We start from the raw sequence: 25,276 nt of genomic DNA, 5'->3' as shown, positions 1-25,276 counted from the left end.
ATATAATCCTATTTCCTCAAGTCAGGCCTGCCATAACCTGGGGGCCCGACCATCATCATCGTGGAGCTCACGTAGCTGGGTGGGAGGATGAGCTGGGAGAAAGGAGCAGAGGGGCTCCAGAGCACTTTGGGTAGATGGACTGAGAGTGGGAAAATGCAGCACAGATGCCGTAAAACCTGGAGAAATAAAAAAAACAGGAAGGCAGATTATCTGAATGGTGATTAATTAGGAAATGGGGAAAATGGAAGGAGACCTGGGTGTCCGTGTACAGAAGACGAAAGGATGCAGATGCAGCATGTGGTTAAGGTGGCAAATGGTGTGATGGCCTTCAAAGGAGGAGGATTTGAATACAGGAACAGGGATGTCTTACTGCAGTTCTACAGTTTTTGCTGAGACCACATGTTTGGTATTGTTTACAGTTTTTATCTCTTCTTCAGAGAAAAGATGGAAGGAGTTCAGTGAAGTTTCTCCAGACCGACTCTTGGGTGGCAGGAATGATGTACGAGGAGAGTTTGGGATGATTGGACTCATATTCATTGGAGTTTAGAAGAAAGAGAGGGAACTGCATAGAAACTTATAAAGTCCCAGCAGGACTGAAAGGTAGGTGCAGGATGTTCCTGACGTTGGGAAAGTCCAGAAACAAGAGTTACAGCTTGGCGATATGCGGTATGCCATTTAGGACTGAGTTGAGAAGAAATTTCTTTGCCCAAAGAAGGGCGAAGCTGTGGAATTCTCCACCATCGAAAGCAGTGGAGGTCAAGTCATAGAATCATAGAACAGTACAGCACAATAAAGGCCCTTCGGTCCACAATGTTGTGCCCACCTTTAAACCTCGCCTAAGACTATCTAACCCCTTCCTCCCACATATCCCTCCATTTTAAATTCCTCCATATGCTTATCTAGCAATCTCTTGAATTTGACCAATGTATCAGCCTCCACCACCACCCCAGGCAGCGCATTCCATGCCCCAACCACTCTCTGGGTAAAAAACCTTCCTCTGAAGCCATTGAATACTTTCCAGAATCCACAGGAGGCCCTGCCTCAAGGCGGCGGCGGCGTCTATCATCAAGGAACCCCCACTATCCACGTCATGCCCTTTTCTCACTGCAACCATCAGGCAGGAGATACCAGAAGTCTGAAGTCCCGCAGCACCAGGTTCAGGAGCAGCTACTTTCCTACAACCATCAGGTCCTTTAACTGACTTGCACAACCCCAACCCCACCTCAGCAATGGAACACTACGGACCACTATGGACTTGTCTCCGTCTTTTTTTTGCACTAAGGTCATGTTTTTGAACAGTCCTTTCTTTCTCTTCACTGTCTTCTGCAATTTATGTACAATTTATATTCTGCAGGTTGTCTGTACGTATATGCCTGTGATGCTGCTGCAAGTACGTTTTTCACTGTACTTGTGCACATAACAACAAGCTCAATGATCTGACTTGAAGTATAATTCTTATGGCTAAATAGATCAAAGAATATGAAGAGAAAGCTTCAAAAAGGTACTTGGTTTGAATAATCAGCCATAATCATTGAATGGCGGACCAGACTGCAAGGGTCAAGTGACCTATTCTTTATTATTATTCATGTTGTGAAGTTTGAGTCTCCAGTCACTCTTCCACACCATAGGAAGTCAGAGGAAACTCAGTCCTATTTAGGCCATACCTTCCAGCAGCAGTGACAGATTGGAAGGCCACCAACTTGTCCAGGAGTTTACAGGAAAATCATCACGCTCACAACTGAGAATTAAAACATTCTGAGCCGCTCTGGAACCAGTGAAATTTAACACCAATCTCTCCAAAACACATCCAAATGGGTAGAAGTTTTTGTAATGCTGATATTATGTTGTTACTTACATTGCACTGGTTTGCAGTTTCCATATTCTTACACCAGTATGATGGGCCCCAGACACACTTATCTGCACCCAAGAGATGTTTTTTGGCTCCTGTGCAAACTCCGATATTCTGCGGGGAGGATTTATTTGGCAAATTTAATCATTTGATCCTAGAAACTTCTAAAAGCTGCAGTGCTGTTAAAACAACTCAGAAATTTTGCTTAGTTGTCTAATCCAACTGTTTGCTGAATTTACACTATTGGTACACCCACCAGAACAGAGTTAGTTACATTTTTCCTTGTTAGAGACTTCCTCTCTGCTGAGTGTGCTGTTTACAGCAAATTAAAAGGAATTTGGATGGTTACTTCGATAGGAGAGGTACAGAGGGATACGGCCCAATGCTGGGAAATGGGAGAGGCGTCATGGTCAGCATGGACAAAAGGGCCCAGTTCTTTGCTGTATGATTCTACGGAATTACAAAATGACCTGATCAATGCCACACCATGTATCATTGCCAAATCAAAAGGCACTTGAATACTTAATGTAATATTTTTTTCAGCTAATAGGGTAAAGACACTCCAGGAATACACTGGTTGGTATCCTCTGCTGGGAGGAGGTGATGATCAAATATAGTCCAGCTGTGCATGTCTATTTAGCCTTAAGGAGCAAATAATGGACGGGTAAAAGGGAATAACTATTGCTCAAGTAGAATTGTACCAATGTGTCCAAATGAAAGCAAAATTAAGTGGTGGTGTGGCATTATCACAGGCTAACCCACATTAAACAACATTGTTTATTAAAGTGAATTTTGCTTCCATTCAGATGGTGATAAAGTCATGGCCGGTCACAAGATTGGAATGGAGCTATCAAATTATTTCTGATTGGCTGTGTCAGCCTGCACCCTTGACGACCTTCTGAACAAGTACTACAGAGATCAGGGCACATTCCTGTGAATTCCAGGTGACACAGCTGAGATGAACTAAACGTGTGGCAGTTTTATGTGGTGCCTACAGGTAACTGCAGTTGAAACACCAGACAAGGTTCAGTTCACACACAAATGTGCAAGAGAAATAATTGTGATAACTGGAAGAAAACAAATCATACTCACTTTGCAAACAAAGTCTGGATCCAGACTCTGCAACAGAATTTGAAGTAAAAGTGTTCCATACTGAGCTACCAGCTCATCGCACTACAACACAAAGTAATTACTATAGTTAGTGATCATTTAGACACTGCAGAATGTGGTTACAGCTCCAAATTCATTCACAACGTATAGAGGCAGAGTGTGTTAGAGATTCAGGGAGGTTCAGCCATAGGTTGAACCACAGGTGACTGTCAGGAGGGGGCAAGCCAGGAGTTCTCTGTTTTGGGGGGGGGGGGGGGGGGAAGGAAGGGGGAAGAGAATGACCTCTCAGGAGCAAATGACAGCAGCAGCCAGATCAGTGGCACCACGACTGGTTCTGTTGTACAGTAGGGTAGGTCAAGGACTAGGCAAGTGATAGTGATAGGGACTCTTTAGTCAGGGGCACGGACAGGAGTTTCTGTAGCCCCCAGCAAAGCTCCAGGATTGGTGTGTTGTCTCCCTGGTGCCAGAATCAAGGATGTCTCTAAGCGGGCACAGGACATTGTGAAAGGGGAGGGCAAGCAGACACATTGGTGTTAATGATGCAGGCAGGAAGGGAGATGAGGTCCTGCAAAGAGAATTTAAGGAGTCAGCAGAATGTTAAAAAGACCTTTGGAGGTCTGTAACCAGTGCTGTACCACAGCGATCAATGCTGGGACCTCTTGTTTGTGAGATATACAAGTGGGAGGGCTGATTAGTAAGTTTGCAGACAACACAGAAACTGGCAGAGTTGTGGTTAGTGAGAATGGTCGTCAAAGGATACAGAAGGGTATAGATCAGTTAGAGATAAGCGCAGAAAAATGTCAGATGGAGTTCAGTCTGTACAAGTGTGAGGTGATGCATTTTGGGAGGTCAAATGGAAGGGGAAAGTATACTGTTAACAGCAGTACCCTTAACAGCATTGATGTACAGAGGGATCTTGGGGTCCAAGTCCATAGCTTTCTGAAAATGGCAACACAAATAGATAGACGGTAAAGAAAGGCATATGGCATAGTTGCCTTCATTAGTCAGGACACTGAGCATGAGAGTCTGGAAGTCACGTTGCAGCTGTATAAAATTTTGGTTAGGCCACATTTGGAGTATTGTGTGCAGTTCTGGTTGCCCCGTTACAGGAAGGATGTGGAGGCTTTGGAAAGGGTGCAGAAGAGGTTCACCAGAATGCTGCCTGGAGCATCGAGTATTAGCTACAGGGAGAGGTTGGACAAACTTGGGCTATTTTCTCGGGAGCACTGGAGGCCGAGAGGTGACAAGATAGAAGTATGGAAAATTCTATGAGAGGCAAAGATGTTGTAGTCGTTTTCCCAGGCTCTAAACTCAAATACAAGAGGGCATAGCTTTAAGGTGAGGGGAGGTGGGGGGACAGTTTAAAAGAGATTTATAAAGGTGTTTTTTTTTCCCCAAAACACTGAAGTGGTAGGAGCCAAGAACGCGCTGCCAGGGTCAGTGTAAAAACCCAATACGATAGCAATGTTTAAGAGGTCTTCAGGCAGACACATGAAACAGGCAGGAAAGGAGGGATACAGACCAGGTGCAGGCAGATGTGCAGTTTTTAACTGGCATCTTGGTCAGCCACTGACATCGTGGGCCAAAGGGCCGTTCTCTATTCTAACATAATGGAACTGGAGGATCCAAATGTGGAATTGGGAACTGACTCATTCCCTAATTAGCCCTCAGGACCCCCAGAACAAAAATGGCGGTTATTAAGTGGGCTGCTGACACTGGAGATTGGAGGCTCACCCCACACCGCAATATCACAAGGTAGCCCCATCTGCTCACTCACACAATCACACCACATCTCTGAAGAGCATAGCTCCACTTATCCCTCACAGAATGCATGGTGCTGGAGGCCACTGTTTGCTCCATGCTGCCTGTAGGTTGTTTGCAAAACTAGGAACCTTGCTCATTCTTACCTCATTGCGCATTGATTCCGGCAGCAAGGAACAGACTTTGTCCAGGGTGGCCTTGATCATTTCCTCTGTACTGTTCTTCTCCAGTACCTCATCAAATATTTTACCATAATCTGACAGACTTCACACAAAGCACCTGCTTGCAGTTGTTTTTGGTTTGTTTTTCTCAGAGGCTGGAACACAAACCAAATATAAAATTACTGGAGATGGTGCCATCAGAAAGGTGATTTCTTTAAGAGTTGTCATGCAACAGAACAACTTTGCAGTAATGAACATAAACATTTCCTTATGACAAACAACTGTTTATTTTTGCTGTGGATTATGACAGAGAAATGGTAACTACATATCCAGCTTGCAGGATTCCTCAGAAATGAAAATGCAAAGAAGCTGGAAATCTGAAATGAAAACTAAGTGCTGGAAACACTCAGGTCAAGCAGCATCGGTGGACAGAGAAACCAGGTTACCAGAGTCACAGGATCATACAACAGAAACAGTCCCCTTGGCCCACCAAGTCAAGTCAATTCCAATCCCAGTCCCACTTAGCAGCATTTGGTCCACAGCTGTCTAAGCCTTGGTGTGATTCAAGTGCATGTCTAGATACTCAAAGTCTCTGCCTCCATCATTTGCTCAGACAGTGCTTTCCAGATTCTAATTCCACCTCCCCCCCCCGCCCCACCCTCAGGTGAAGAAGATTTTCCCCAAATCCCCTTTAAACCTCTGCTATGCGGAAAAGATTTCTAGCGTCTACCCAATCTATACCCCTCAGAATTTTTTACACCCCTCTCAGATTCCCCATCACCTCAGCTTCCTCCATTCTAAAGGAAACAAATCCAATCTATTCAGTCCCTCCTCATAACCCAGGCAACACCTTGGTGAACCTCTGCACCTCTCCATAATCATGTCCTTCTAATAGTGTGGTGACCAGAACAGCACACAACATTGCAGCCATGGCCTAAGCACTTTGTACCATGTCCTCCCTGGACATACATTCTGTGCCCTGGCCAAAGGCTAGAACCATGCATGCCTTCTTCACCACCTTACTGACCCACACTGCTACCTTCAGGGATCTCTGGACTTGTCTACCAAGGTCTCTTTGCTCCTCATTACTCTCAGGGATCTACCCTTACTCATCCTCCCAAAGTGCATCACCTCACACTTATCAGAATTAGCTTCCATCTGCCACTGTTCTGCCCATCTCACCAACTGAGCAATATCACCCATTGCCCAAAACCACTCTACACACCATCAACAACATGGAACAGCACAAGAACAGGACATTCAGTCCACCATGTTTGTGATGACCATGATCATATTCTAAACCAATCCCATCTGCCTACACATGGTCCTTATCCCTCTGCTCCCTGCCTGTTACAAAGTAAATACAGTACGGAAACAGGTCCTTCAGCCCAACCTGTCAATGATGCCCGTCTGAGTCCCGTTTGCCTGCATTTGGCCCACATCTCTATAAACCTTTCCTATCCATGCACCTGTTCACGTGTCCGTTCAAATGCCTCTTAAACGTTGCTAGAGTACTTGCTTCCACCTCCTCCCCTGGCAGCATGTTCCAGGCACCTACCATTCTGTGTAAAAAAAAACTTGCCTTGCAAATCTCCTTTAAGCTTTTACCCTGAGAAAAAGACTATCTACACCTCTAAATGTTAGATATTTCTATCTGGTCACTCCTCAGCCTATGACACCCCAGCAAAGACAATCCAAGTTCACCCATTCTCTCTTTATAGCTGATACACTCCAATCCAGACCACATCCTGGTGAACCTTTTCCGCACTCTCTCCAAAGCCTCCACATCCTTCCTATAGTGTGGCGACCATAAATGCACACAAATGTGGCCTAACCCAAGTTTTATACAATTGTAACATTCCCAACTTTTACCCTCAATGTCCCATCCAAGTATGCCACACACAAGATTCTGCAGATGCTGGAATCTGGAGTAACACACACAAAATGCTGGAGGAACTCAGCAGGTCAGGCAGCATCTGTGGACGGAAATAAACTGACAACGTTTCAGGATGAGACCCTTTATCAGGACTGGGGAGTATGCTCTACACTTTCTTTATCACTATCTACTTGTGTGGCCATTTCAGGGAGCTATGGCCTTGCACCCCAAGATCTCTCTGTACATCAATGCTCCCAACAGTCCTGCCATTTACTGTATACTTTCCTCTTACATTTAACCTCCCAAAGCGCAACACCTTACACTTGTCCGGATTAAACTCCGTCTGCCATTTCTCCACCCAGGTTTCTAACTGATCTACATTTTGCTTTATCATTTGACAACTTTCATCACTATTCCCAACTCCACCAATTTTTGTGTCATCTGCAAAATTATTTATCAGACCACCTACATTTTAATCAAAATCATATATATTACAAATGAGAGGTCCCAGCACTGATGTTTCTGGAACACCGCAGGTTATAGACCTCCAGTCAGAAAAATAACCCTCTACCACTATCCCCTTTCTTCTGTGACCAAGTCCACTTGTGATCCAATTTACCAATGCCCGTGAATCCCATGTGAATTAATCTTCTGGATCAGCCTACCAAAAGGAACCTTGTCAAGTGATTTACTCAAGTCCATACAGACTATACCCGCCATATTACCTTCATCAATCATCTTTGTCACCCCAAAAAGCTCAAACAAATTTATTGAGAAAGGACCTTGTCAGCACAAAGCCATGCTGAGTGTCTCTAACAAGTCCACGCTTTTCCAATTGCAAGTAAATCCTGTCCCTAAAAATCTTCTCCAATAATTTCCCTAAACAATTTTTGTATTACCTGCGAACTTACTAACATACCTGACTTTCACACCCAAATCACCAATATATATCCAGCACCGATCACAGGACCAATCACGAAAAGAACTCATGGGGATCCTGAGCCTCTTCCTACCAAGCCACTTTTGTATCCAATTTGCCAGCCTGCTTTGGATCCTCATGGGCTCTAAACTTTTGGACCAGTCACCTATGTCGGACCTGTACTGAATTTGGTGTAATCACATCAATCACACTGCACTTTTGCATTGGAAAAATTCAATCAAATTGGTAGACAGGATCTCTCCCTAACAAAGTCATGCTGATTACCTTTGATTAATCCCCACAAAGGCTGATTGATCATCTCTGTCAGAACCTTTTCTCCATTGATGTCAGACACACAAACCTCTAACTACCTGGCTTATCCCTGCTATCCTTCTTGAATAAAAGGTACCATATTTGCTGTCCTCCAGTCAACTGATACCTCATCTGTGGACAGCAAAAATTTAAAAATCTGTCAGGACCCTAGCAATCTCTTCCTTTGCCTCCCATACAACTTGGGATACATCTCATTAAGCCTGGTGATTTATCAGCCTTTAAGTCCACACAGATATCTGATACCTCCTCCTTTTTAATGATAACATGTTCCAGAATTTCACTGACTCCATCCTTATTTTCTCCAAATATAATGTCCTAGTCCTTAGTGAATACAGATGAGGAATGTTCATTTAAGACATTTTCCCCAGAACTGTCAAATACTAGAGGGCATGCATTTAAGGTGAGGGGGAATGTTCAAAGGAGATGTGTGGGGCAAGTTTTTTTTTGTTACACACAGAGTGATTGGTGCTTGGAATGCGCTGCCGGGGTGGTGGTGGAGGCAGATACAGTAGACGCATCTAAGAGCCTCTTAGATAGGCACATGAATAATGCAGAGAATGCAGGGATATGAACCTTGTGCAGGCAGAAGGGATTAGGTATCATTAGCTTAACATTGTGGGCCATAGGGCCTGTTCCTGTGGTGTACTGTAATATGTTCTACTCCACTCATGTCCTCTGGCTTCATGAACATATTGCCCCTTGGTCTCTATTGGGTCCTACCCTTCCCCCAATTACCTTCTTATCCTGAATATACTAACAATATTCAATATACAATTTGGGAATTTCCTTAACCTTGTCTGCCACTGATATCTTGTGTCCTTTCTTTGTCCTCCTTACTTCTTTTAAGTAATGCACCCCCCACCCCCCCCCGCCACACACGCATATTTGTTTTATATTCTTGAAGGGCCTGCCCCGTTTCAGGACTCCATATGCTTCCTTTTCATTCTTTATCAAATCCTTGATATCCCTCAACATCCATTGATCCATTGCTTTCTCTGCAACTTGAAAATTACTTTTTTTTTCTCTTTTACCCAGTTTCAACAAGGGGTTCTGGACATGAAACATTAACTCTGTTTTCTCCTGACCTGCTGAGTGTTTCCAGCTTTTCTGCTTTTATTGTGAGATTCATGTTGATCGATGTTCTCTCTGAACTTTTACTCTTTTATCTTACAAATACAAGAACGCGAGGAAGCCATTTCCTCCCGAGGCCATCCCACTTGTCCTATTCACCACGTCTGATAGATTGCTCGATACAAGTGAAACACAGCATCCACTGTCTTTTTTTTGGGAAAAGTCTGAACTTGGATCGCCTGACTGTGTCAGGACTTTACAAATGGGACTAGCTCAGGTAGGCAACTTGGTCGGCATGGAAGAGTTGGGCCGAAGGGCCTGGTTCCATGCAGTATAACTCTATGACCCTATAAATAATGGACATAATATAAAGGGCAGACAACGTAATGGGTGACACAATGGCACAGCTAGCAATCCTGACCCCTGGTACTGTGTAGATGTTGTCTACGTCGACCACAGCAAGGCCTTTGAAAAGGTCCAGCAAGGTCAGCTGGTCCAGAAGGTGAGATCACATGGGATCCAGGGTGAGCTTGCCAATTGGATACAAAATTGGCTTGGTGGAAGGAGACAGAGGGTGGTAGTGGAGGGTTGTTTTTCAGATTGGAGGCCTGTGACCAGTGGTTTGCCGTAGGGATCAGTGCTGGGTCGGTCCTCTGTTGTTTATCATTTATATTAACGATTTGAATGAGTGTGTAGTTGGCATGGTTAGTAAGCTTGCAGCTGACACCAAAATTGGTGATATAGTGCACAGTGAAGAAGGTTATCTAAGATTACAAAAGGATCTACATCAACTTGTCAGTGAGCCAAGGAATGGCAGATGGAATTTAACTCTGACATGTGCTGTAGAACAGACTCCCAGGATGTACAGTTACATAGTTCTCTAAAAGTGGTGACACAGGTAAACAGGGTGGTGAAGGCAGCATTTGGCATGCTTGCCTTCATCAATCAGGGTGTTGAGTATAAGAATTGAGACATGGTACAACTGCACAAGACGAGGACGAGACTACATTTGGAGTATTGTGTGCAGGTCTGATCGGCCAGCTATAGGAAGGATGTCATTAGGCTGGAAAGGATACAGAAAAGATTCACTCCAGGGCTGGAGGGCTTGAGTTATAAGGAAACTGGATAGAGCTGGGATTTTCTCCCTGGAGCACAAGAGACTGAGGAGTGATCTTAAAGACCTAAAAATCATGAGGGGCACACGTAAGGTGAATGGTCACATTCTCTTTCCCAGGGTTGAGGACTCTAAAACTAATGGGCATAGATCCAAGGTGAGAGGGAAAAGATTTAAAAGGGACCTGAGGGGCAACTTTTTCCACAGAAGATGAAGGATATATGGAATGCGCTGCCAGACAAAATGATAGAGATGGGTACAGTTACAACTTTTAAAAGACACAGGGACCAGTGTTGGGACAGTGTTGTTTGTAATTGATATAAACGTTTTGGATGTGAATCTACAAGGTATTGTTAGTAAGTCTGTGGATGAAACTAAAATAGGTGGTGCTGTAGATAGTGTAGAAGGTTATGAAAAATTACAGGAGGATCTTGATCAGCTAGGTATGTGGGCTGAGGATTGGCAAATGGCTTTTAGTCCAGATAAATGTGAGGTATTGCATTTTGTGAGATCATTTTAGGACTTATGCAGTGAATGGTAGGGCCCTGGGGAGTGTTATGGAACAGCGTGACCTAGGAGTACAAGTGCATAGTTCACTGAAAGTGCCGTCACAGGTAGACAAGGTGGTGAAGAAGGCATTTGGCACGCTGGCCTTCATCAGTCAGGGCACTGAGTATAAGAGTTGGGAAGTTAGATTATAGTTATATAAGACGTTGGTGAGGCTGCACTTGGGAGTATTGTGTACAGTTTTGGTCACTGTTATTGGAAAAGTTATTAAACTAGAAAGAGTGCAGGAAAGATTTACCAGGATGTTGCCTGGACTTGGGGGCCTGAGTTACAAGGAGAGGTTGCACAGACTAGGACTTTATTCCCTGGAACGTAGGAGATTGAGGGGCGACCAGATAGAGGTGTATAGAATGTGAGGGGTGTAGACAGGGTGAAAGCACATAGTTTTTTCCCCCAGGGAGGGGGTGCTATAAAGAAGAGGGCATAGGTTTAAGATCGGAGGCGGGACATTTAAGAGGGACAGCAAGGGCAGCTTCTTCATGCAAGGTGTTGTGCATATTTGGAATGAGCTGCCAAAACTAGTGGTTGAGGTGGGCACATTAGCAACATCTAGATAAGTACATGGATAGGAGAGGTTTAGAGGGCTACCCACAGGCAAATGGGGCTAGCTCACTGGGCAACAAAGTCGGCATGAACAAGTTGGGCCGAAGGGCGTGTTTCCATGCGGTATGACTCCTTGGCTCTATGAACTGAGGAGGCAAGGGTATGGGTTATTATCATCAGTGGGTCTGCAGATCCATAAAGTCTATAATGGATAAGGATGGCAGAAGTAGTTACCTGGAGGACATTAACGAATCAGGTGGCAAACCTGATAGTTTCACAATAACAACAGTTTTGGAACCACTTGAATTTGACTTCTCCAGCTGCCATGGTGAACTCTACTCTGTTAAGGATGCAAAACTCCATCATTTATTGAACCACCACCCTACTATAACCCTAATAAAGGAGAAATTCCACATACCCAGAGCCGCACCTTCCGCCTGCTTGCACAGACCAATAACTGTGCATATGAGAGCAGGATCCAATTCCTGTGCAAGCAGTTCCTCCACAGCCTTCCCATATTGATTGATAAAATCTTCACATTCACTTTTAACAGTGGTTGGCAGAATGGAGCATACTTTTACCAGAGCGTTAGTGATCGCCTCCTGTGGTGAGAAATGTGCCATCAATTAACCAGAATCTCCTGCAGTGATGAGTTGTCCAGCCTATGTTGAGATTTCTCTTTACATCACCATTCCCAACTTGCTGACACTTAATCCTACTCCAAGTTGGAAACAGCTACAAGTCTTGACTGGTTTTCTAGGTTCTCACCTCAGTTGTATTCTCCTGCAGAAGTCTCTTGATCTCAGTCATGGCAAATTCACAGATTGCACATCCCTGCGATCCGGTTGCAGACACCTTGTTCTTCTAAAGACAGAAGATATTTAATGTGAGGAAATAATCAAAGGTTTTGAAGTTACTGCGCATTTCACACCGCAAAAGGGCAGCCAAAGCTAAAGACTACGGTTGCACTGGAGAGAGTGCAGGGGAGATTCAATGGGATGTTGTTGATTCAGAGGACTTCAGTTATGGGGAAAGATTGGATAGGCTGGATTTGTTCCCCCTGGAGTAAAGGAGGTGGAGGGGTGAACGGATAAAAGTGTACAAGATGATGATGTGTACAAGCCTGGACATGTGAGCCAAAGGGCCTGTTTCTGTGCTGTATAACTATATGACCATTTCCCCATTAAGGCAAATCAAACCCTAGCCCCTCTTTCCAGCTGTTTTATCAATCACGGCTGGTTAACTCAGCTCCAACAGATTACAATTATTATCATTAAATAGGATTGTCAACCTTTATTAAAAATGTAATTAAGTTTTACTTATTTCAATGTATATTATTAATTAACCATAGCTTGAAACACCTTTAGAAATAGTGAGAAGTCTTAAGACAGCACAAGGTATTTGAGTAGCCCATGGATGATTTAGTTGCAGGCTGTGGCCTGTTGGATCTCACAGAAACTATTGTGGCAATGACATCAGGACATTTGGAGCCATGTGGCCATAAGGATGTGTTTAGCATGTCATCGATATGAGACAATGACTGGGATCCGTGTGATCTGGCCCAATATAAAGATTTGAATGCTCGCAAGGATCACAGAAAATTTATGATCCAAGAAGCAGCTCGCCCATTGCATTTGTGCTGGTTGAGAAAAAAGAGCTACCCAACCAAATCCCACCTTCCAGAAGGCTCGTGGTGCCAAAAGTCACACCTACCTTCATGGAGCTGTGAATGTTTGTTCCTCCACACCACTCAACCTTCTCCCATTACCTCTACAGTCCCCTGCCTTGTTGTACCTGCCAAACACATTACCTCGCACTTCCTACACTCTGAAGGTTTTCCTCCTCACTGTCAACCTCACAGCCAAGTTTAGCAGCAGCTCAAAACTTTGTCATAATCTTATCCAAACTTAGGTCCAGTGCATTAATATTTATTACAAAAAGCGGAGTACTGAACCTTGCAGAAGTCCACTGGTGACATCCTTCCAGTCACAAAACACAGATCAGTCATTATCCTTTTCTTCCTGTTACCAATTTGCCACACTTCCTTGGATCCATTTTGTCTTAACTTTTTTCATCAGCCTGCAAGGGCAGGCTGATGAAAACCCTTGCTAAAACCCTTGCTAAAATCAATGCAGGCCAAATCAATGCACTGTGCTCATCGACTCTTCTTGATACCACCTCAAAAAATTCAATTAGTCAAACACAGCCTTTTATTTTTTGGATCCATACTCTTCTTGATTAATCTGTACTTTTCTTATTTTGTTCCTTAGAATGGACTTCAATAATTTTCTTGCTGCCAAGGTTAATTGGCCTATAATTACTTCCCACCTTTTTAAACAACAGTACATTAGCAATTCTCTCACGGAGGATTGAAACATTGCCTTTAAAGGCAATGTAAATTTCTTCTCATTTCTTTTATCAGTCTGAGATGTACATCATTGAACTTGGTGATACACCAATGTTCAAAAATGCTGAATACTTCCTCTTTTACTCACATTGTCCCATATAATACTTGACCCTCATCCTTTTTAACATCAACATCAGCCTCTTTTGTGATGATGGTTACAAAATATTAATCCCGAATCTTACCCACATCCTCCACTTCTGCAATGTGATCCAGATCTTATCCTACCCTCAATGCACTTCACTAAGGGTACTAGATATGTCAGTTCTCTCTCTTTGTGGGAGCGTCTGTACCCCAGACTTTCTTGGATCTCCTTCCTGAACATCTCCCATTGTTCTGAAATTGATTTTAGTTGTTTTCAGTCCACTTTTGCTAAATCACTTCTCAGTCTAGTAATCGTCCACAGCCCCTCACAACTGTGCGGTTCTAATCCTTTCCCACAGTCCTTCATTTCTTTGCTCTTGAACTATTTATCAATTCCTTTTTAAAAGTCATTGTTTAATTTGCTTTCAACACCTTTTCCAGCAGTGCATTCCAGATCGTGGGGCTAAAACATTTCTCAGTTTCCCCTTAAATTCTTTTAACCAAATTATCTTAAACATGCCTTCCAGTTACTAAGTTTCCTGCCAGACATCTATCAAAACATCTCCCTTCAACCTCCCTTCTCTGCTCTAATGAGAAGAATCTTAGCTTTTCCAGTCTCACCATTTAAATGAAGTATTATTTTGGCAAATTATTTTCAAACATGACGTTGGATTAACTAGAGATTAAAGATTGAGTAGAACCTTTTCTCTTGAAAAAGGGGCAAGGCTGAAAGTTTTGATAAGGTGGACGCAGCAACGTTTCCACCTGTGACAGAGTTCAACACCAGAAGCCTTAAATACAAGAGAATCATTAATAGATCCAATGAGGAATTCAAGAAGTTTACTTATGACTAAATGAACAGTTAAGATAAATAACAAAAACACTTTTGAGGAGGAACTGAATAAGTGAAGAGTACGCAGATAGTTTTGGATGAAGCAGAATGTAAGATGATTGGATCAGAGCACAGAAACCGGCACTGACCAGCTCCATTTCACGTTTTCCTTGGCTCTGTATCCTCACCAAGTCCTTACCTCCTTGCTACAACGTGGGACCCATATACGAGCTTAACTACTGATCCGTTAAGGAGTATCATAACTTCCTTACTTTTGTGCCCAACTTTGTCTCCTTTTACCCCAGATTCAGAAGGTTGATGGGGTATCTGGGCATGGAAGAAATTATCTATAGACATTTCTTTGACTCCTAACCAAAGGAGCGGTGCTTCACCTGCATAGGGTGAACATCAGGTTCCTGAAGGAGTTGCAGTGGAACTGTGGCTGCTTTCTGGCAGAATCCGGATGCAGTACAAATCTCTTGTGCACTCTGGAAGAGGAAAAACCATAAACACAACTCCTTAAAAATGATTGTAAAACAACAAATGTAGATTCAAACAATATTTAAAAGAAAAAAAACAAAGGGAAAGGTCCTTGGGTTTGAGGCTGCCAAAGACAATAAAACCACCAGCTAGCAGCTGCTTGAAAGTCTGATGTCTGAATTTAGAAGTGACCGACACAGGTTGATAACTGATTGGAGCGCGGGCTGTGGAGTATATCCCACTACTGAATTAATGCTTTATAAATAATAAGCTGTGAGGTGAAGGAATGGCAGGGCAGCATGGCTGAGTGGAATGTGCACTGTGTTTATGTGGAAAGGTAACCCAGACAACCTCAAGAGCAGATGCACTTCCAGCTGCAGTAACAATTGGAGTCACTGAGGCACAATTAGTAGACTGAAAACTTCAGGGACAGCACACTTAGGGAGGTGGTCAAACTGCCGCTCAAGGGCATACAGGCAGAGTGGTCCAGGAGTCTCCCGAGTCCATCTTGTTCACCAACGGATTTCCCATTTCCTGGTGAGGGTGATGGTCCTGCAAGGGAGCAGAGTCAGTGCCAAAGGGGTGCACCACCAGTGGCTCAACTGCACAGAAAAGGAGGAAGAAAAATGAGAGAGCAGAAGTGATGTAAGAATTAGAGGAAAGGTCAATGGGTATCTGACCAAAAAGATGGTGCTGGACAGAAAGCTTTAGATTTCTGGTTCAGTGAGGCTGCTCTGGGAGATCCATACAACCTGGACTTGTTACACCTGAACCAGAACAGGCCCAACATCCTTGTGGGAGATTTGCTAATGCTGTTGTGGAGGCTAATTTGGCAAGGAAATGGGAAGTAGTAGATGTACAATCAAATATGGAAGGAAAACTAAGTCAGTTCAGTGCAGTCATAGATTAATACAGCACAGAAACAGGTCCTTTGGCCCAACTTGTCCATGCTGACCACAGTGCCCACCAAGCTAGTCCTATTTGCTGGTGTTTGAGGCATAAACCCCTCCTATCCATATGTGTATGATCCAACTACCATTAAAAATCTGGAAGCTGAACATTCACACATATTCGAGATGTAGGAAGAATAAGAAAATGGAAAAGGAGGTGTGGAGCATCATTAGTAAGTGTTAATCTGTACAGTCCTGACAACTGATCGACTCGGTAGATCATGATGTAGAATTAGAATTAGTCTGGGTGGAACAAAAAAACCAGAAAAGGACAGAAAACATTGGTGGGAGTTATTTGTAAGCCACCAAATAGTAGTTGTAACGTAAATGAAAAAAAAACAGAGGTCTACAAAGCAGGAATAATAGTAATAAAATTTAAGGGACAGGGAATCTGAGAAATATTCTCTCAGGTAGTCTCACAACATTTTACCATTACTTGGATGAGCACTTGAAGTGCCATTGCATAAAAGGCAACAGTTGCAGATATAGATCAGGGCATGTGCTATAAGGTGAGATTGGACAAACTAGGGTTGTTTGTCCAAACTAGCGGTGGAAGCTGAGTGAAGACCAGACAGAAGTTTATAAGATTGTGAGAGGCATTGACAGTCGAGGCGTTCAAGATAGGCACATGAATGTGCAGAGAATGGAAGGATAGGGACATTGTGTAGACAAAGGAATTAGTTTAGTTAGGCATTTAATTACTAGTTTAATTAGTTCAGCACACATTGTGGCCCAAAGGGTCGGTTCCTCCGCAGTACTGTTCTGTGTTCTAGATCAAGTGCAAGAAAAACGACTAATAAAGAAGGTAGTTGAGGATGAATATTACACTGTGGACCAAGGGGCCTGTTCTGTGATGAATGAGTAGGAGTAATCATTGCTGAGTTTACCATATAGACTGGGCAAGTAAATTTAGCAGCAAGGTAGATGCCAAGTTCGGCGAGTACATAGAGGATGGTGTTTTATAACCATATGTTGAGAAACTAACAAGGAAATAGCTATGTTAGAACTAGTGCTGTACAATGAGAAAGAGTTGATTAGTTTTCTTGTTGTAATGAGGCCTTTAGGAAAAAGTAACCATAACATGAGATTTTACATTGAATTTGAAAGTGGCATAGTTCAATTTGAAACTAGGGTTTTACATCAAAGGAAAATACAAACGTGTGAGGGGCAAGTTAGCTGTGGTTGATTAAAAAGCTGCATTGAAAGCTATGGCGGTGGAAATGACTAGCAGTTAAAGAAATAATATGATCTGCAAAAAAAGTCCTTTTAAAAGCAAACAAAAACCAATAGGAATGACAGGAGAAATTAAAGATTGAATTAAATCAAAGGAAGAGGCTTGTAAAGTTGCCAGAAACAACAGTGGGGCTGAGGATTAGGAACATTTTAGAACTCAAAGGAGGATACAGAAATTGATAAATATGAGAATGAACTGATGAGAAACATTAAAAAAAGGAAATGTAATTAAAAGGAAAATAGTGAGCATTATGACACAGTGAAAACTTTATACTGCAATGAACTTTTTTTTTGTTCTAATTCTGTTCTTTCTGGTATGATTTGAGTATAATTTACATTTTTCTTGTGAATGCTGCAAGCAAGTTTTTCATTGCACCTGTGCATACATGTACTTGTGCATATGACAATAAACTTGACTGACTTTCTCACCAGATCAGTCAGTATTTGTGGGAGAGATGTTTGGTTGTAATGAAAGATCATCAACCAGCAACGCTAATTGTGTTTCTCTATCTTTGGTTGTTGTTTGATAGGCTACCTTAGCATTTTCTGTTTTTATTAAGGATTTCCAGCACTTGTAATATTTGAACCACTGTTTATTCTTATTATGCTGGAATGGGATTTGACACGATAAAGTGGCCTTTTAGACCATTTCAGAAGGTGGCAAAGAGTCATAAGAATATAAGAAATAGGAGCAGAACTGCCCATCGAGCCTGCTCCGCCATTCAGTAAGATCATGGTTGATCTGGCCGTGGACTCACCATAACCCTTAATTCCCCTACTCTGCAAAAATCTATCTAACTGTGGCTTTAATGAGCTAGCCTCTACTGCTTCCCTGGGGAGAGAATTCCACAAAATCACTACTATCTGGGAAATGCAGTTCCTTCTCATCCTCATCCTAAATCTACACCCCTGAATCCTGAGGCTCTGCCCTCTAGTTCTAGTCTCACCCACCAGTGGAAACAACCTTCCTGCTTCGACCTTATTCGTCCCTTTCATAATTTTATCTGTTTCTGTTAGATCCCTTCTCATTCTGCTGAATTCTAGCGAGTATAGTCCCAGGTGACTCAGTCTCTCCTCATAGGCTAACCCCTTTGTCTCCAGAATTAACCCGGTGAACCTCCTCTACACCGCCTCTATAAAGCCAGTATACATCTTTACTCAAGGAGACCAGAACTGCACACAGTACTCCAGGTGTGGCCTCACCAGTACCCTGTATAGTTGCAGCATAACCTCTCTGCTCTTAAATTCAATCCCTCTGGCAATGGAGGCCAATATTCCATTTGCTTTCTTGATAACCTGTGGCACCTGCAAACCTACCTTTTTCGATTCATGCACAAGCACTCCCAAGTCCCTCTGCACAACAGCATGCTGCAATAATCTGATCTTCTATTATTCCTTCCAAAGTAGATGACCCTACATTTACCAACATTGTACTCCATCTGCCAGACTCTCGCCCACTCACTTAACCTATCTACATCTCTCTGCAGACTCTCCGAATCCTGTGTGCAATTTGCTTTTCCATTCAATTTAGTGTCATCAGCAAACTTGATATGCTACACTCGGTCCCCCCTTCCAAATCGTTAATATATATCGTGAATACCGACCCCTGCGGCACCCTGCTCACCACTGATTGCCAACCAGAGAAACACCCTTTTATCCCAACTCTCTGCCTTCTGTTGGTTAACCAATCCTCTATCCATGCTAATACACTACCCCCAACTCCATGCATCCTTATCTTATGGAGGTCTTTTATGCGACACCTTATCAAATGCCTTCCGGAAATCCAAGTAAACAACATCCACTTGTTCCCCTCTATCCACTGTGCTCATTATATCCTCAAAGAACTCCAGTCAGTTTGTCAAACAGGACCTGCCCTCCCTGAATCCATGCTGCGTCAATCATATTTCTATTTGTTTAGAGTCATACTTGGGTCAGGCAGGACTGGGCTAGAAAATTTCTTTCTCTCACAGACTTCAGCAAACCAGCCGGCATCTTGCAACAGACCAGTAATTTCATGATTCAGTTTTTAAACTCCAGGTAACTTAATTAACTGAACTTAATGTCCCAGGTGCTGTAGTGGGATTTAAACATGTTCAAGCATGTCAGATAATACAACGTCACCACAATTTAATACTCACTCTCTGAATTAATACCTCAGCCACTTGTGGCCCGTGCAGGGCGATGTACTTCTCACACTGAAATCACAAGTTAATACTCATTAGGACAGTGCATTGCATTACCTTTGTGTTTAATCAGATATCGCTGGGTAAGGTAGTTAACTGGAAATAGCATTCCTGTACATGGTTACAACTAGGACCAATATTTAGGAGCAGAAGTTGCAGATGGAAGGGTCAATGTTTATTTGAATTTATGAGAATGTATACTGGATAATGACATCGAAGTGAAATCATTTAATGGGCCTGAAATTTACCCTGGACAAAACATTGCTTTAGTTACTCTGAAACATAAACAATTCCTTAGTTGTAGACACTAGAGGCAAGATGCAATGAGGGAGGATATCCTCAAAGGCTTTTCAAATGAGGATACATGGGCAGAGTTTAGAAACGGGGAAATCACTTTCCTGGGGAGCATTACAAGCCACTTAATAGTCAATTGTGGCTACACTCCAAACATCAATGTGAAAAAAAATGCTGTAGTTTCTCTGCTTTTCTTTTTGTACATATACTGGTCCAGTCAGCTGGAAGAATTGATCTCAATTGAAATCAGGTCCCTGCAAAGATGCCCTGTTACCTCCTAACCTGAAACTGTAAGCTGCAGTTATGCCTGTCAAGGACATCCCCATGAGTCACCAGGTTTGATGTAGTTCCCATGGATTTCAATAGGGCCTTTGACAACATCCTAAAGATTAGAGGCAATGGGATCCAGGACAAATAAATAGTTGGATCCAAAACTGGCTTGGTAAAAGGCAGCAGAAAGCGAAGGTAGAAGCTGGTTTTATTACTGGAACCCTGTGACTTGTATTTGCCCGGGAGGGGATCGGTGCTGGGAGCTTTAATGCTTGTCATATACATTTGGATAGGAATATAGGAAGTACAATATTTTAATAAATATGCAGATGACATGAAAATTGTCAGTGTTGTTGATAGTGTGTTGGGTAGTCAGGCTACCAAACGATATTGATGAATTGGTATGACTGGCAGATGGAATCTAATCATGTTGAGGTGAAGCACTTTAGAAGGACATACAATGAATGGTAAAGCCTTGGGGAGTATCAAGGAACAGAGGAATCTTGGCTGTAACACCATCATTGATATGGACCTTGTGCATGAAAAAACAATGATACTCAATTATTATGTGCTACGTGCAATGATGCTCAGCTATATGAGTCAAGCTCAATGGTAGTACTTGTTCCTGCGATACAACCAATGTTACTGAATTGTATTCAATTACTTAGCCACAATGAGCACAATACCCTCAGATATACTGTTATACATCTAAAGAAACCTATCATGTGAGGAATACACCCAGTTTTATCGAGCTGAGTGTATGACAAATCCAATCATTCTCAACAGCTGTGAACTCAACAAATCCAATGATACTTATTTGCTCACATGCCCACTGATACTCACCAGTTCTGTTAAACCAGGTCCCACGTTACACTGTTTCTTTAACTGAGAAATGAGTTCATTCTGGAAGGCCACGTTCTCTTTCATAGCAGTCTGAATATTTGAGATGAACTGATTACAGTCCAGACAGGCAACATCATTGCTCTGCAAATAATTGACCAAAATGAGATGCAAATCAGACAAAATTAAAATATGTCTGACCTATTACAATTGCAGATTATCAATACCTTCAATGAAAATGACCAGAACTGAACAGTCTACTAGGAACATTTTGTTTAATTAATTACATTTTCTAAAAATGGCAATTTTCCTTGTTCAATAACACAACAAAAAAAGTGCTAACAGCTGTCAGTTTAAAAATGTCCTTGAACTGATATGTTAATAGGAGAGGGGAGGGGGCTGGAGGGCAGATACAAGGGCAGCATAATGAAATGTCAACTGAAACATGGATAGTTCCCCTCTCCACACAAGGTCCCTTATCTGCTGAGCGTTTCCTGTTTATTTATCACATATACAGCAATGGGCTTTTGAACTGAGATGGCGAGATTCACATCAGCAATTAACAAGCACTGAGGTTGAGGACCCCAGTGTCTGCAGAGGCTCAGTCACGAGTACGTTCAAGATCGGGATTAATGAATGCGAGGAAATTAATGGAAGAGGGATACTGGGATAATCCAGGTAAGTGGCATTGAACTGCAGGTTTGTTCCTGAGAAGACAGTAAGCAGGCAGGTCCTATAGTCCTTAGTTCGCAATTAGAGGTGCTCACTGAAAATTGTTTTTGGGGATTGGTAAATGCAGACCATGTTTCCATGGCTGGGGTTTCTAGACTCAGAAATCACAGCCTCAAAAGATGGACGGTGGTGGTCCCATTTTTGTTTTTTTAAAACTTTTTTCTTTTCTTGGGCATCACTGGCAAGGCCAAAATTTTTTTTGTTCATCTCCAATTGCCAACGAGGTGGTGGTGATCTGTCTCCTTAAACCTTGTAAGACCTTCTAGTTAAAGTGATCCCATAGTGCTACCAGGGAGGAAGTTCCAGGATTTAGAGCCAAAGACGAAGGAGAAACGAGAAATTCCAAATCAGGATGGCGTGCAAGCTGCAGGTGGTGGCATCCTCATGCATCTGCTACTTGCGTTCTTGTTGGCAGAAGTTCAGAATCAGAATTATTATCACTGACATATGACGTGAAATTTGTTTTGTGGCAGCAGTATAGTGCAAAGACATAAAATCTATAAATTACAAAAGTAAATAAATAGTGCAAAAAAAAAGGAACAATGAGGTTATGTTCATGGATCGTTCAGAAATCTGACGGCAGAGGGGAAGAAGCTGTTGCAGGTTTGAGAGCTGCAGTTTGAGTAGTTGGGCAGTGCATTTTGTAGATGGTAAACACAGCAGCAAGCATGCTCCAGAGAACATACAGCAGGAACAGGCCCTTTGGCCCACGATGTTGTGCTGTACTAATTAAACTAGTAATTATATGCCTAACTAAACCTTTCTGCCATGTCCCTCCATTCTCTGCGTATGCAGATTCACGTCCCTATCTAAGAGCTTCTTAAGCGCGTTTATGTATCTGCCTCCACCACCACCCTTGGCAGAAATTCCAGGCATCCATCACTCTGTGTAAAAAAAAACTTGCCCCATGAATCCCCTTTGAACTTCCCCCTTCTCACCTTAAACGCATGCCCGCTAGTACTAGACACTTCAACCCTGGGAAAAAGATACTGGTTTCTACTCTATCTCTGCCTTTCATAATTTTATAAACTTCTATCAGGTCTCCCCTCAGCCTTCGTTGCTCCACAGAAAACAACCCTTGTTTGTCCAACCTCTCCTTACAGCACATGCCCTCTAATCCAGGCAGCATCCTGGTAAACCTCTTCTGCACCCTCTCCAGAGCCTCCACATCCTTCCTGTAATGGGGCCGACCAGAATTGAATACAATACTCTAGATGAGGCCTAATCAGAGTTTTATAAAGCTGCAACGTAACTTCCAGACTCTTGAACTCAGTGCCTTGACTAATAAAAGCAAGCATGCCATATGCCTTCTTTACACCCTGTCAACCTGTGCAGCCACTTTCAGGGAGCTATGGACTTGGACCCCTAGATCCCTCGGTACATTAACACTGTTAAGGATCTTGCTATTAGCAGTATCCTGTCCCTTTACATTTGATCTCCCAAAGTGGAACACTTCACATTTGTCTGGATTAAACTTCATCTGCCATTTCTCTGCCATTAATTTCTTGGGGCGGCACGGTAGCGTAGCGGTTAGCACGATGCTATTACAGCGCCAACAATCGGGGTTTGATTCCCGTTGCTGTCTGTAAGGAGTTTGTACGTTCTCCCGTGTCTGCGTGGGTTTCCTCCAGGTGCTCCAGTTTCCTCCCACATTGCAAAGACATATGGGTAGGTTAATTTGGGTATAGAATGGGCGGCGCGGACTCGTTGGGGCGGAAGGGCCTGTTACCACGCTGTAAATAAAATCTAAAAAAAACTAATATCTGCAATGGATCTATATCCCAGCGTATCCCTTAGCAATCTTCTACACTATCCAGAACGCCACCGATTTTTGTGTCATCTGCAAACTTACTAACCCACCCAGGTCATTTATATACATCACGAACAGCAGAGATCACATTGCCCGTCACTTCTGTGGCATGAACGTTAGTCACCACAAATCAGTACAACTAATGTTTAAGTCTTGCTGCATCAGGCAGAGATTGCTTCATTTGCTGAGGAGTTGCAAACAGAATTGAACATTGCTTCCTGATGACTGACTGGTTGGTGGGTTAACCGACAAGTGTAATGGGATAGATCTGAGAGCCGATATCGACTGAGTGGCTGAATGGTCTCCTCTTGTGTATTGAGAAACATGAATAATTTGAATGTTCTTTCCCTTTCCAAAACAAATAGATTAATGACTGTGGTACTGAAAATGGAAAGATCAGGAACAGTGGACAGAGAGGGACCAATCACGAATCCAGCTTGGATAGGCTTCTTTCAACCTTTCCTCCCCCCACGTGAATAATGAAACATGAAAACACAGTCTGACTGAAAACAGAATTATCGAGAAGTTTAATGCAGTTGTGGTTGCCCCATTACAGGAAGGATGTGGAGGCTTTTGAGAGAGTGCAGAAGAGGTTTACCAGGATGCTGTCTGGATTAGAGGGTATTCACTATAAGGAGAGGTTGAACAAACTTGGACTGTTTGCTCTGGAGTATCAGAGGCTGAGGGGAGACCTGACAGAGGTTTATAAAATTGAGAGGCATAGACACAGTCTTTTCCCCCCAGGGTGCAACTGTCAAATACCAGAAGGCATAGGTTTAAAGTGAGAGGCGGAAATGTTAAAGGAGGTTTGCGAGGCCAGTGAGGGATAAAGACCATGTGCAAACAGATGGCATCATGGGCCAAATGGCCTGTTCCTGTGCTGTGGTGTTCTATGTTCTATCTGGTGGAGAGGAGAAGTCAAATGCAATAGGGGTGATGGAACTGGGTGAAAAAAGACTGACGAAGGCATTAAGGAGTAACAAAAGGTAGCATCACAGAGAGCAGAAAGAGATGAATAAATACATGAAATTATCAGCAGATTGTATGAGAGTGTTCCGCCTCCAGTTTGCATTGGGCTTCATTGGAACAGTGTAGGAGGCAAGTGGGAGAATTACTCACCCAGACAAAACAATGAAGAGAAGCTACATTAATGCTTCAGTGTAATAGCCTCAGGTGTTTCAGAAATAGATAGGGAAGGAAAGAGAAGTGATGATGAAGAGGCCAGGATAACAGGCAACCATCAGATGTGCATTATACAACAGTACCAATTTTATACCAACTTATCAACATCACATAACAATGTTATGGTTTCTGTTTACCTTTGGCTTGACGGTCTGCTGTGGATAAAGAAGAAGAGGAACATTTGCAATGAAAGGAGAGACTACTTTGGACATGTCCACTTCTGGTATTTCATTGGAGATAATATCCTTTTCATTAAGTGTTGCTTGTAATGATTGGCACAAGTGCAAAGCACTGCACACGACTTCAGGATTTTCCTGTTAAAGGAGAAATGAGATGTACAAAATTGGGTGTTTTTCTAAACAAACGGGCAATTTCAGCAATGCACAAGCTAATCCTTCATTTGTTCCTTTCTCAAGGTTCTGGGATAGAGAATCATGGACTGATTAGGGACAGCCAGCCTCACAAGCCTGATAGAGTTCTTTGAGGAGGTGACCAGGAATATTGATGAGGGCAGTGCGGTGGACGTGGTTTACATGGATTTTAGTAAGGCGTTTGATAAGGTTCCTCATGGTAGGCTTCTTCAGAAGGTCAGAGGCCAAGGGATCCAAGGAAGCTTGGCAGTGTGGATTAGGAATTGGCTTGCATGTAGAAAGCAGAGGGTTGTGGTGGAAAGAGTGC

The 25,276-nt window shown here is 42.9% G+C and overlaps 1 protein-coding gene across 1 annotated transcript in view; it reads right to left on the bottom strand.

Moving 5' to 3' along the window:
- The window catches only part of LOC127584556 (prosaposin-like), a 106,472-nt gene that overhangs the window by 1,854 nt on the left and 79,342 nt on the right, over positions 1-25,276 (bottom strand). Inside the window, 11 exon segments of the mRNA XM_052041329.1 lie at positions 1,856-1,963; positions 2,942-3,022; positions 4,867-4,952; positions 4,955-5,036; positions 8,116-8,120; positions 11,723-11,906; positions 12,073-12,168; positions 15,017-15,112; positions 19,426-19,482; positions 20,878-21,018; positions 24,736-24,912. Of these exon segments, the coding sequence (XP_051897289.1) occupies positions 1,856-1,963; positions 2,942-3,022; positions 4,867-4,952; positions 4,955-5,036; positions 8,116-8,120; positions 11,723-11,906; positions 12,073-12,168; positions 15,017-15,112; positions 19,426-19,482; positions 20,878-21,018; positions 24,736-24,912 (1,113 nt within the window).

The sequence above is a fragment of the Pristis pectinata genome, chromosome 30 (genome assembly GCF_009764475.1).
Source record: "Pristis pectinata isolate sPriPec2 chromosome 30, sPriPec2.1.pri, whole genome shotgun sequence".
In the NCBI taxonomy this organism is placed as follows: Eukaryota; Metazoa; Chordata; class Chondrichthyes; order Rhinopristiformes; family Pristidae; genus Pristis; species Pristis pectinata.
Note: the sequence above shows the minus strand (reverse complement) of the source record. Positions and strands in the feature narration are given on the sequence as shown.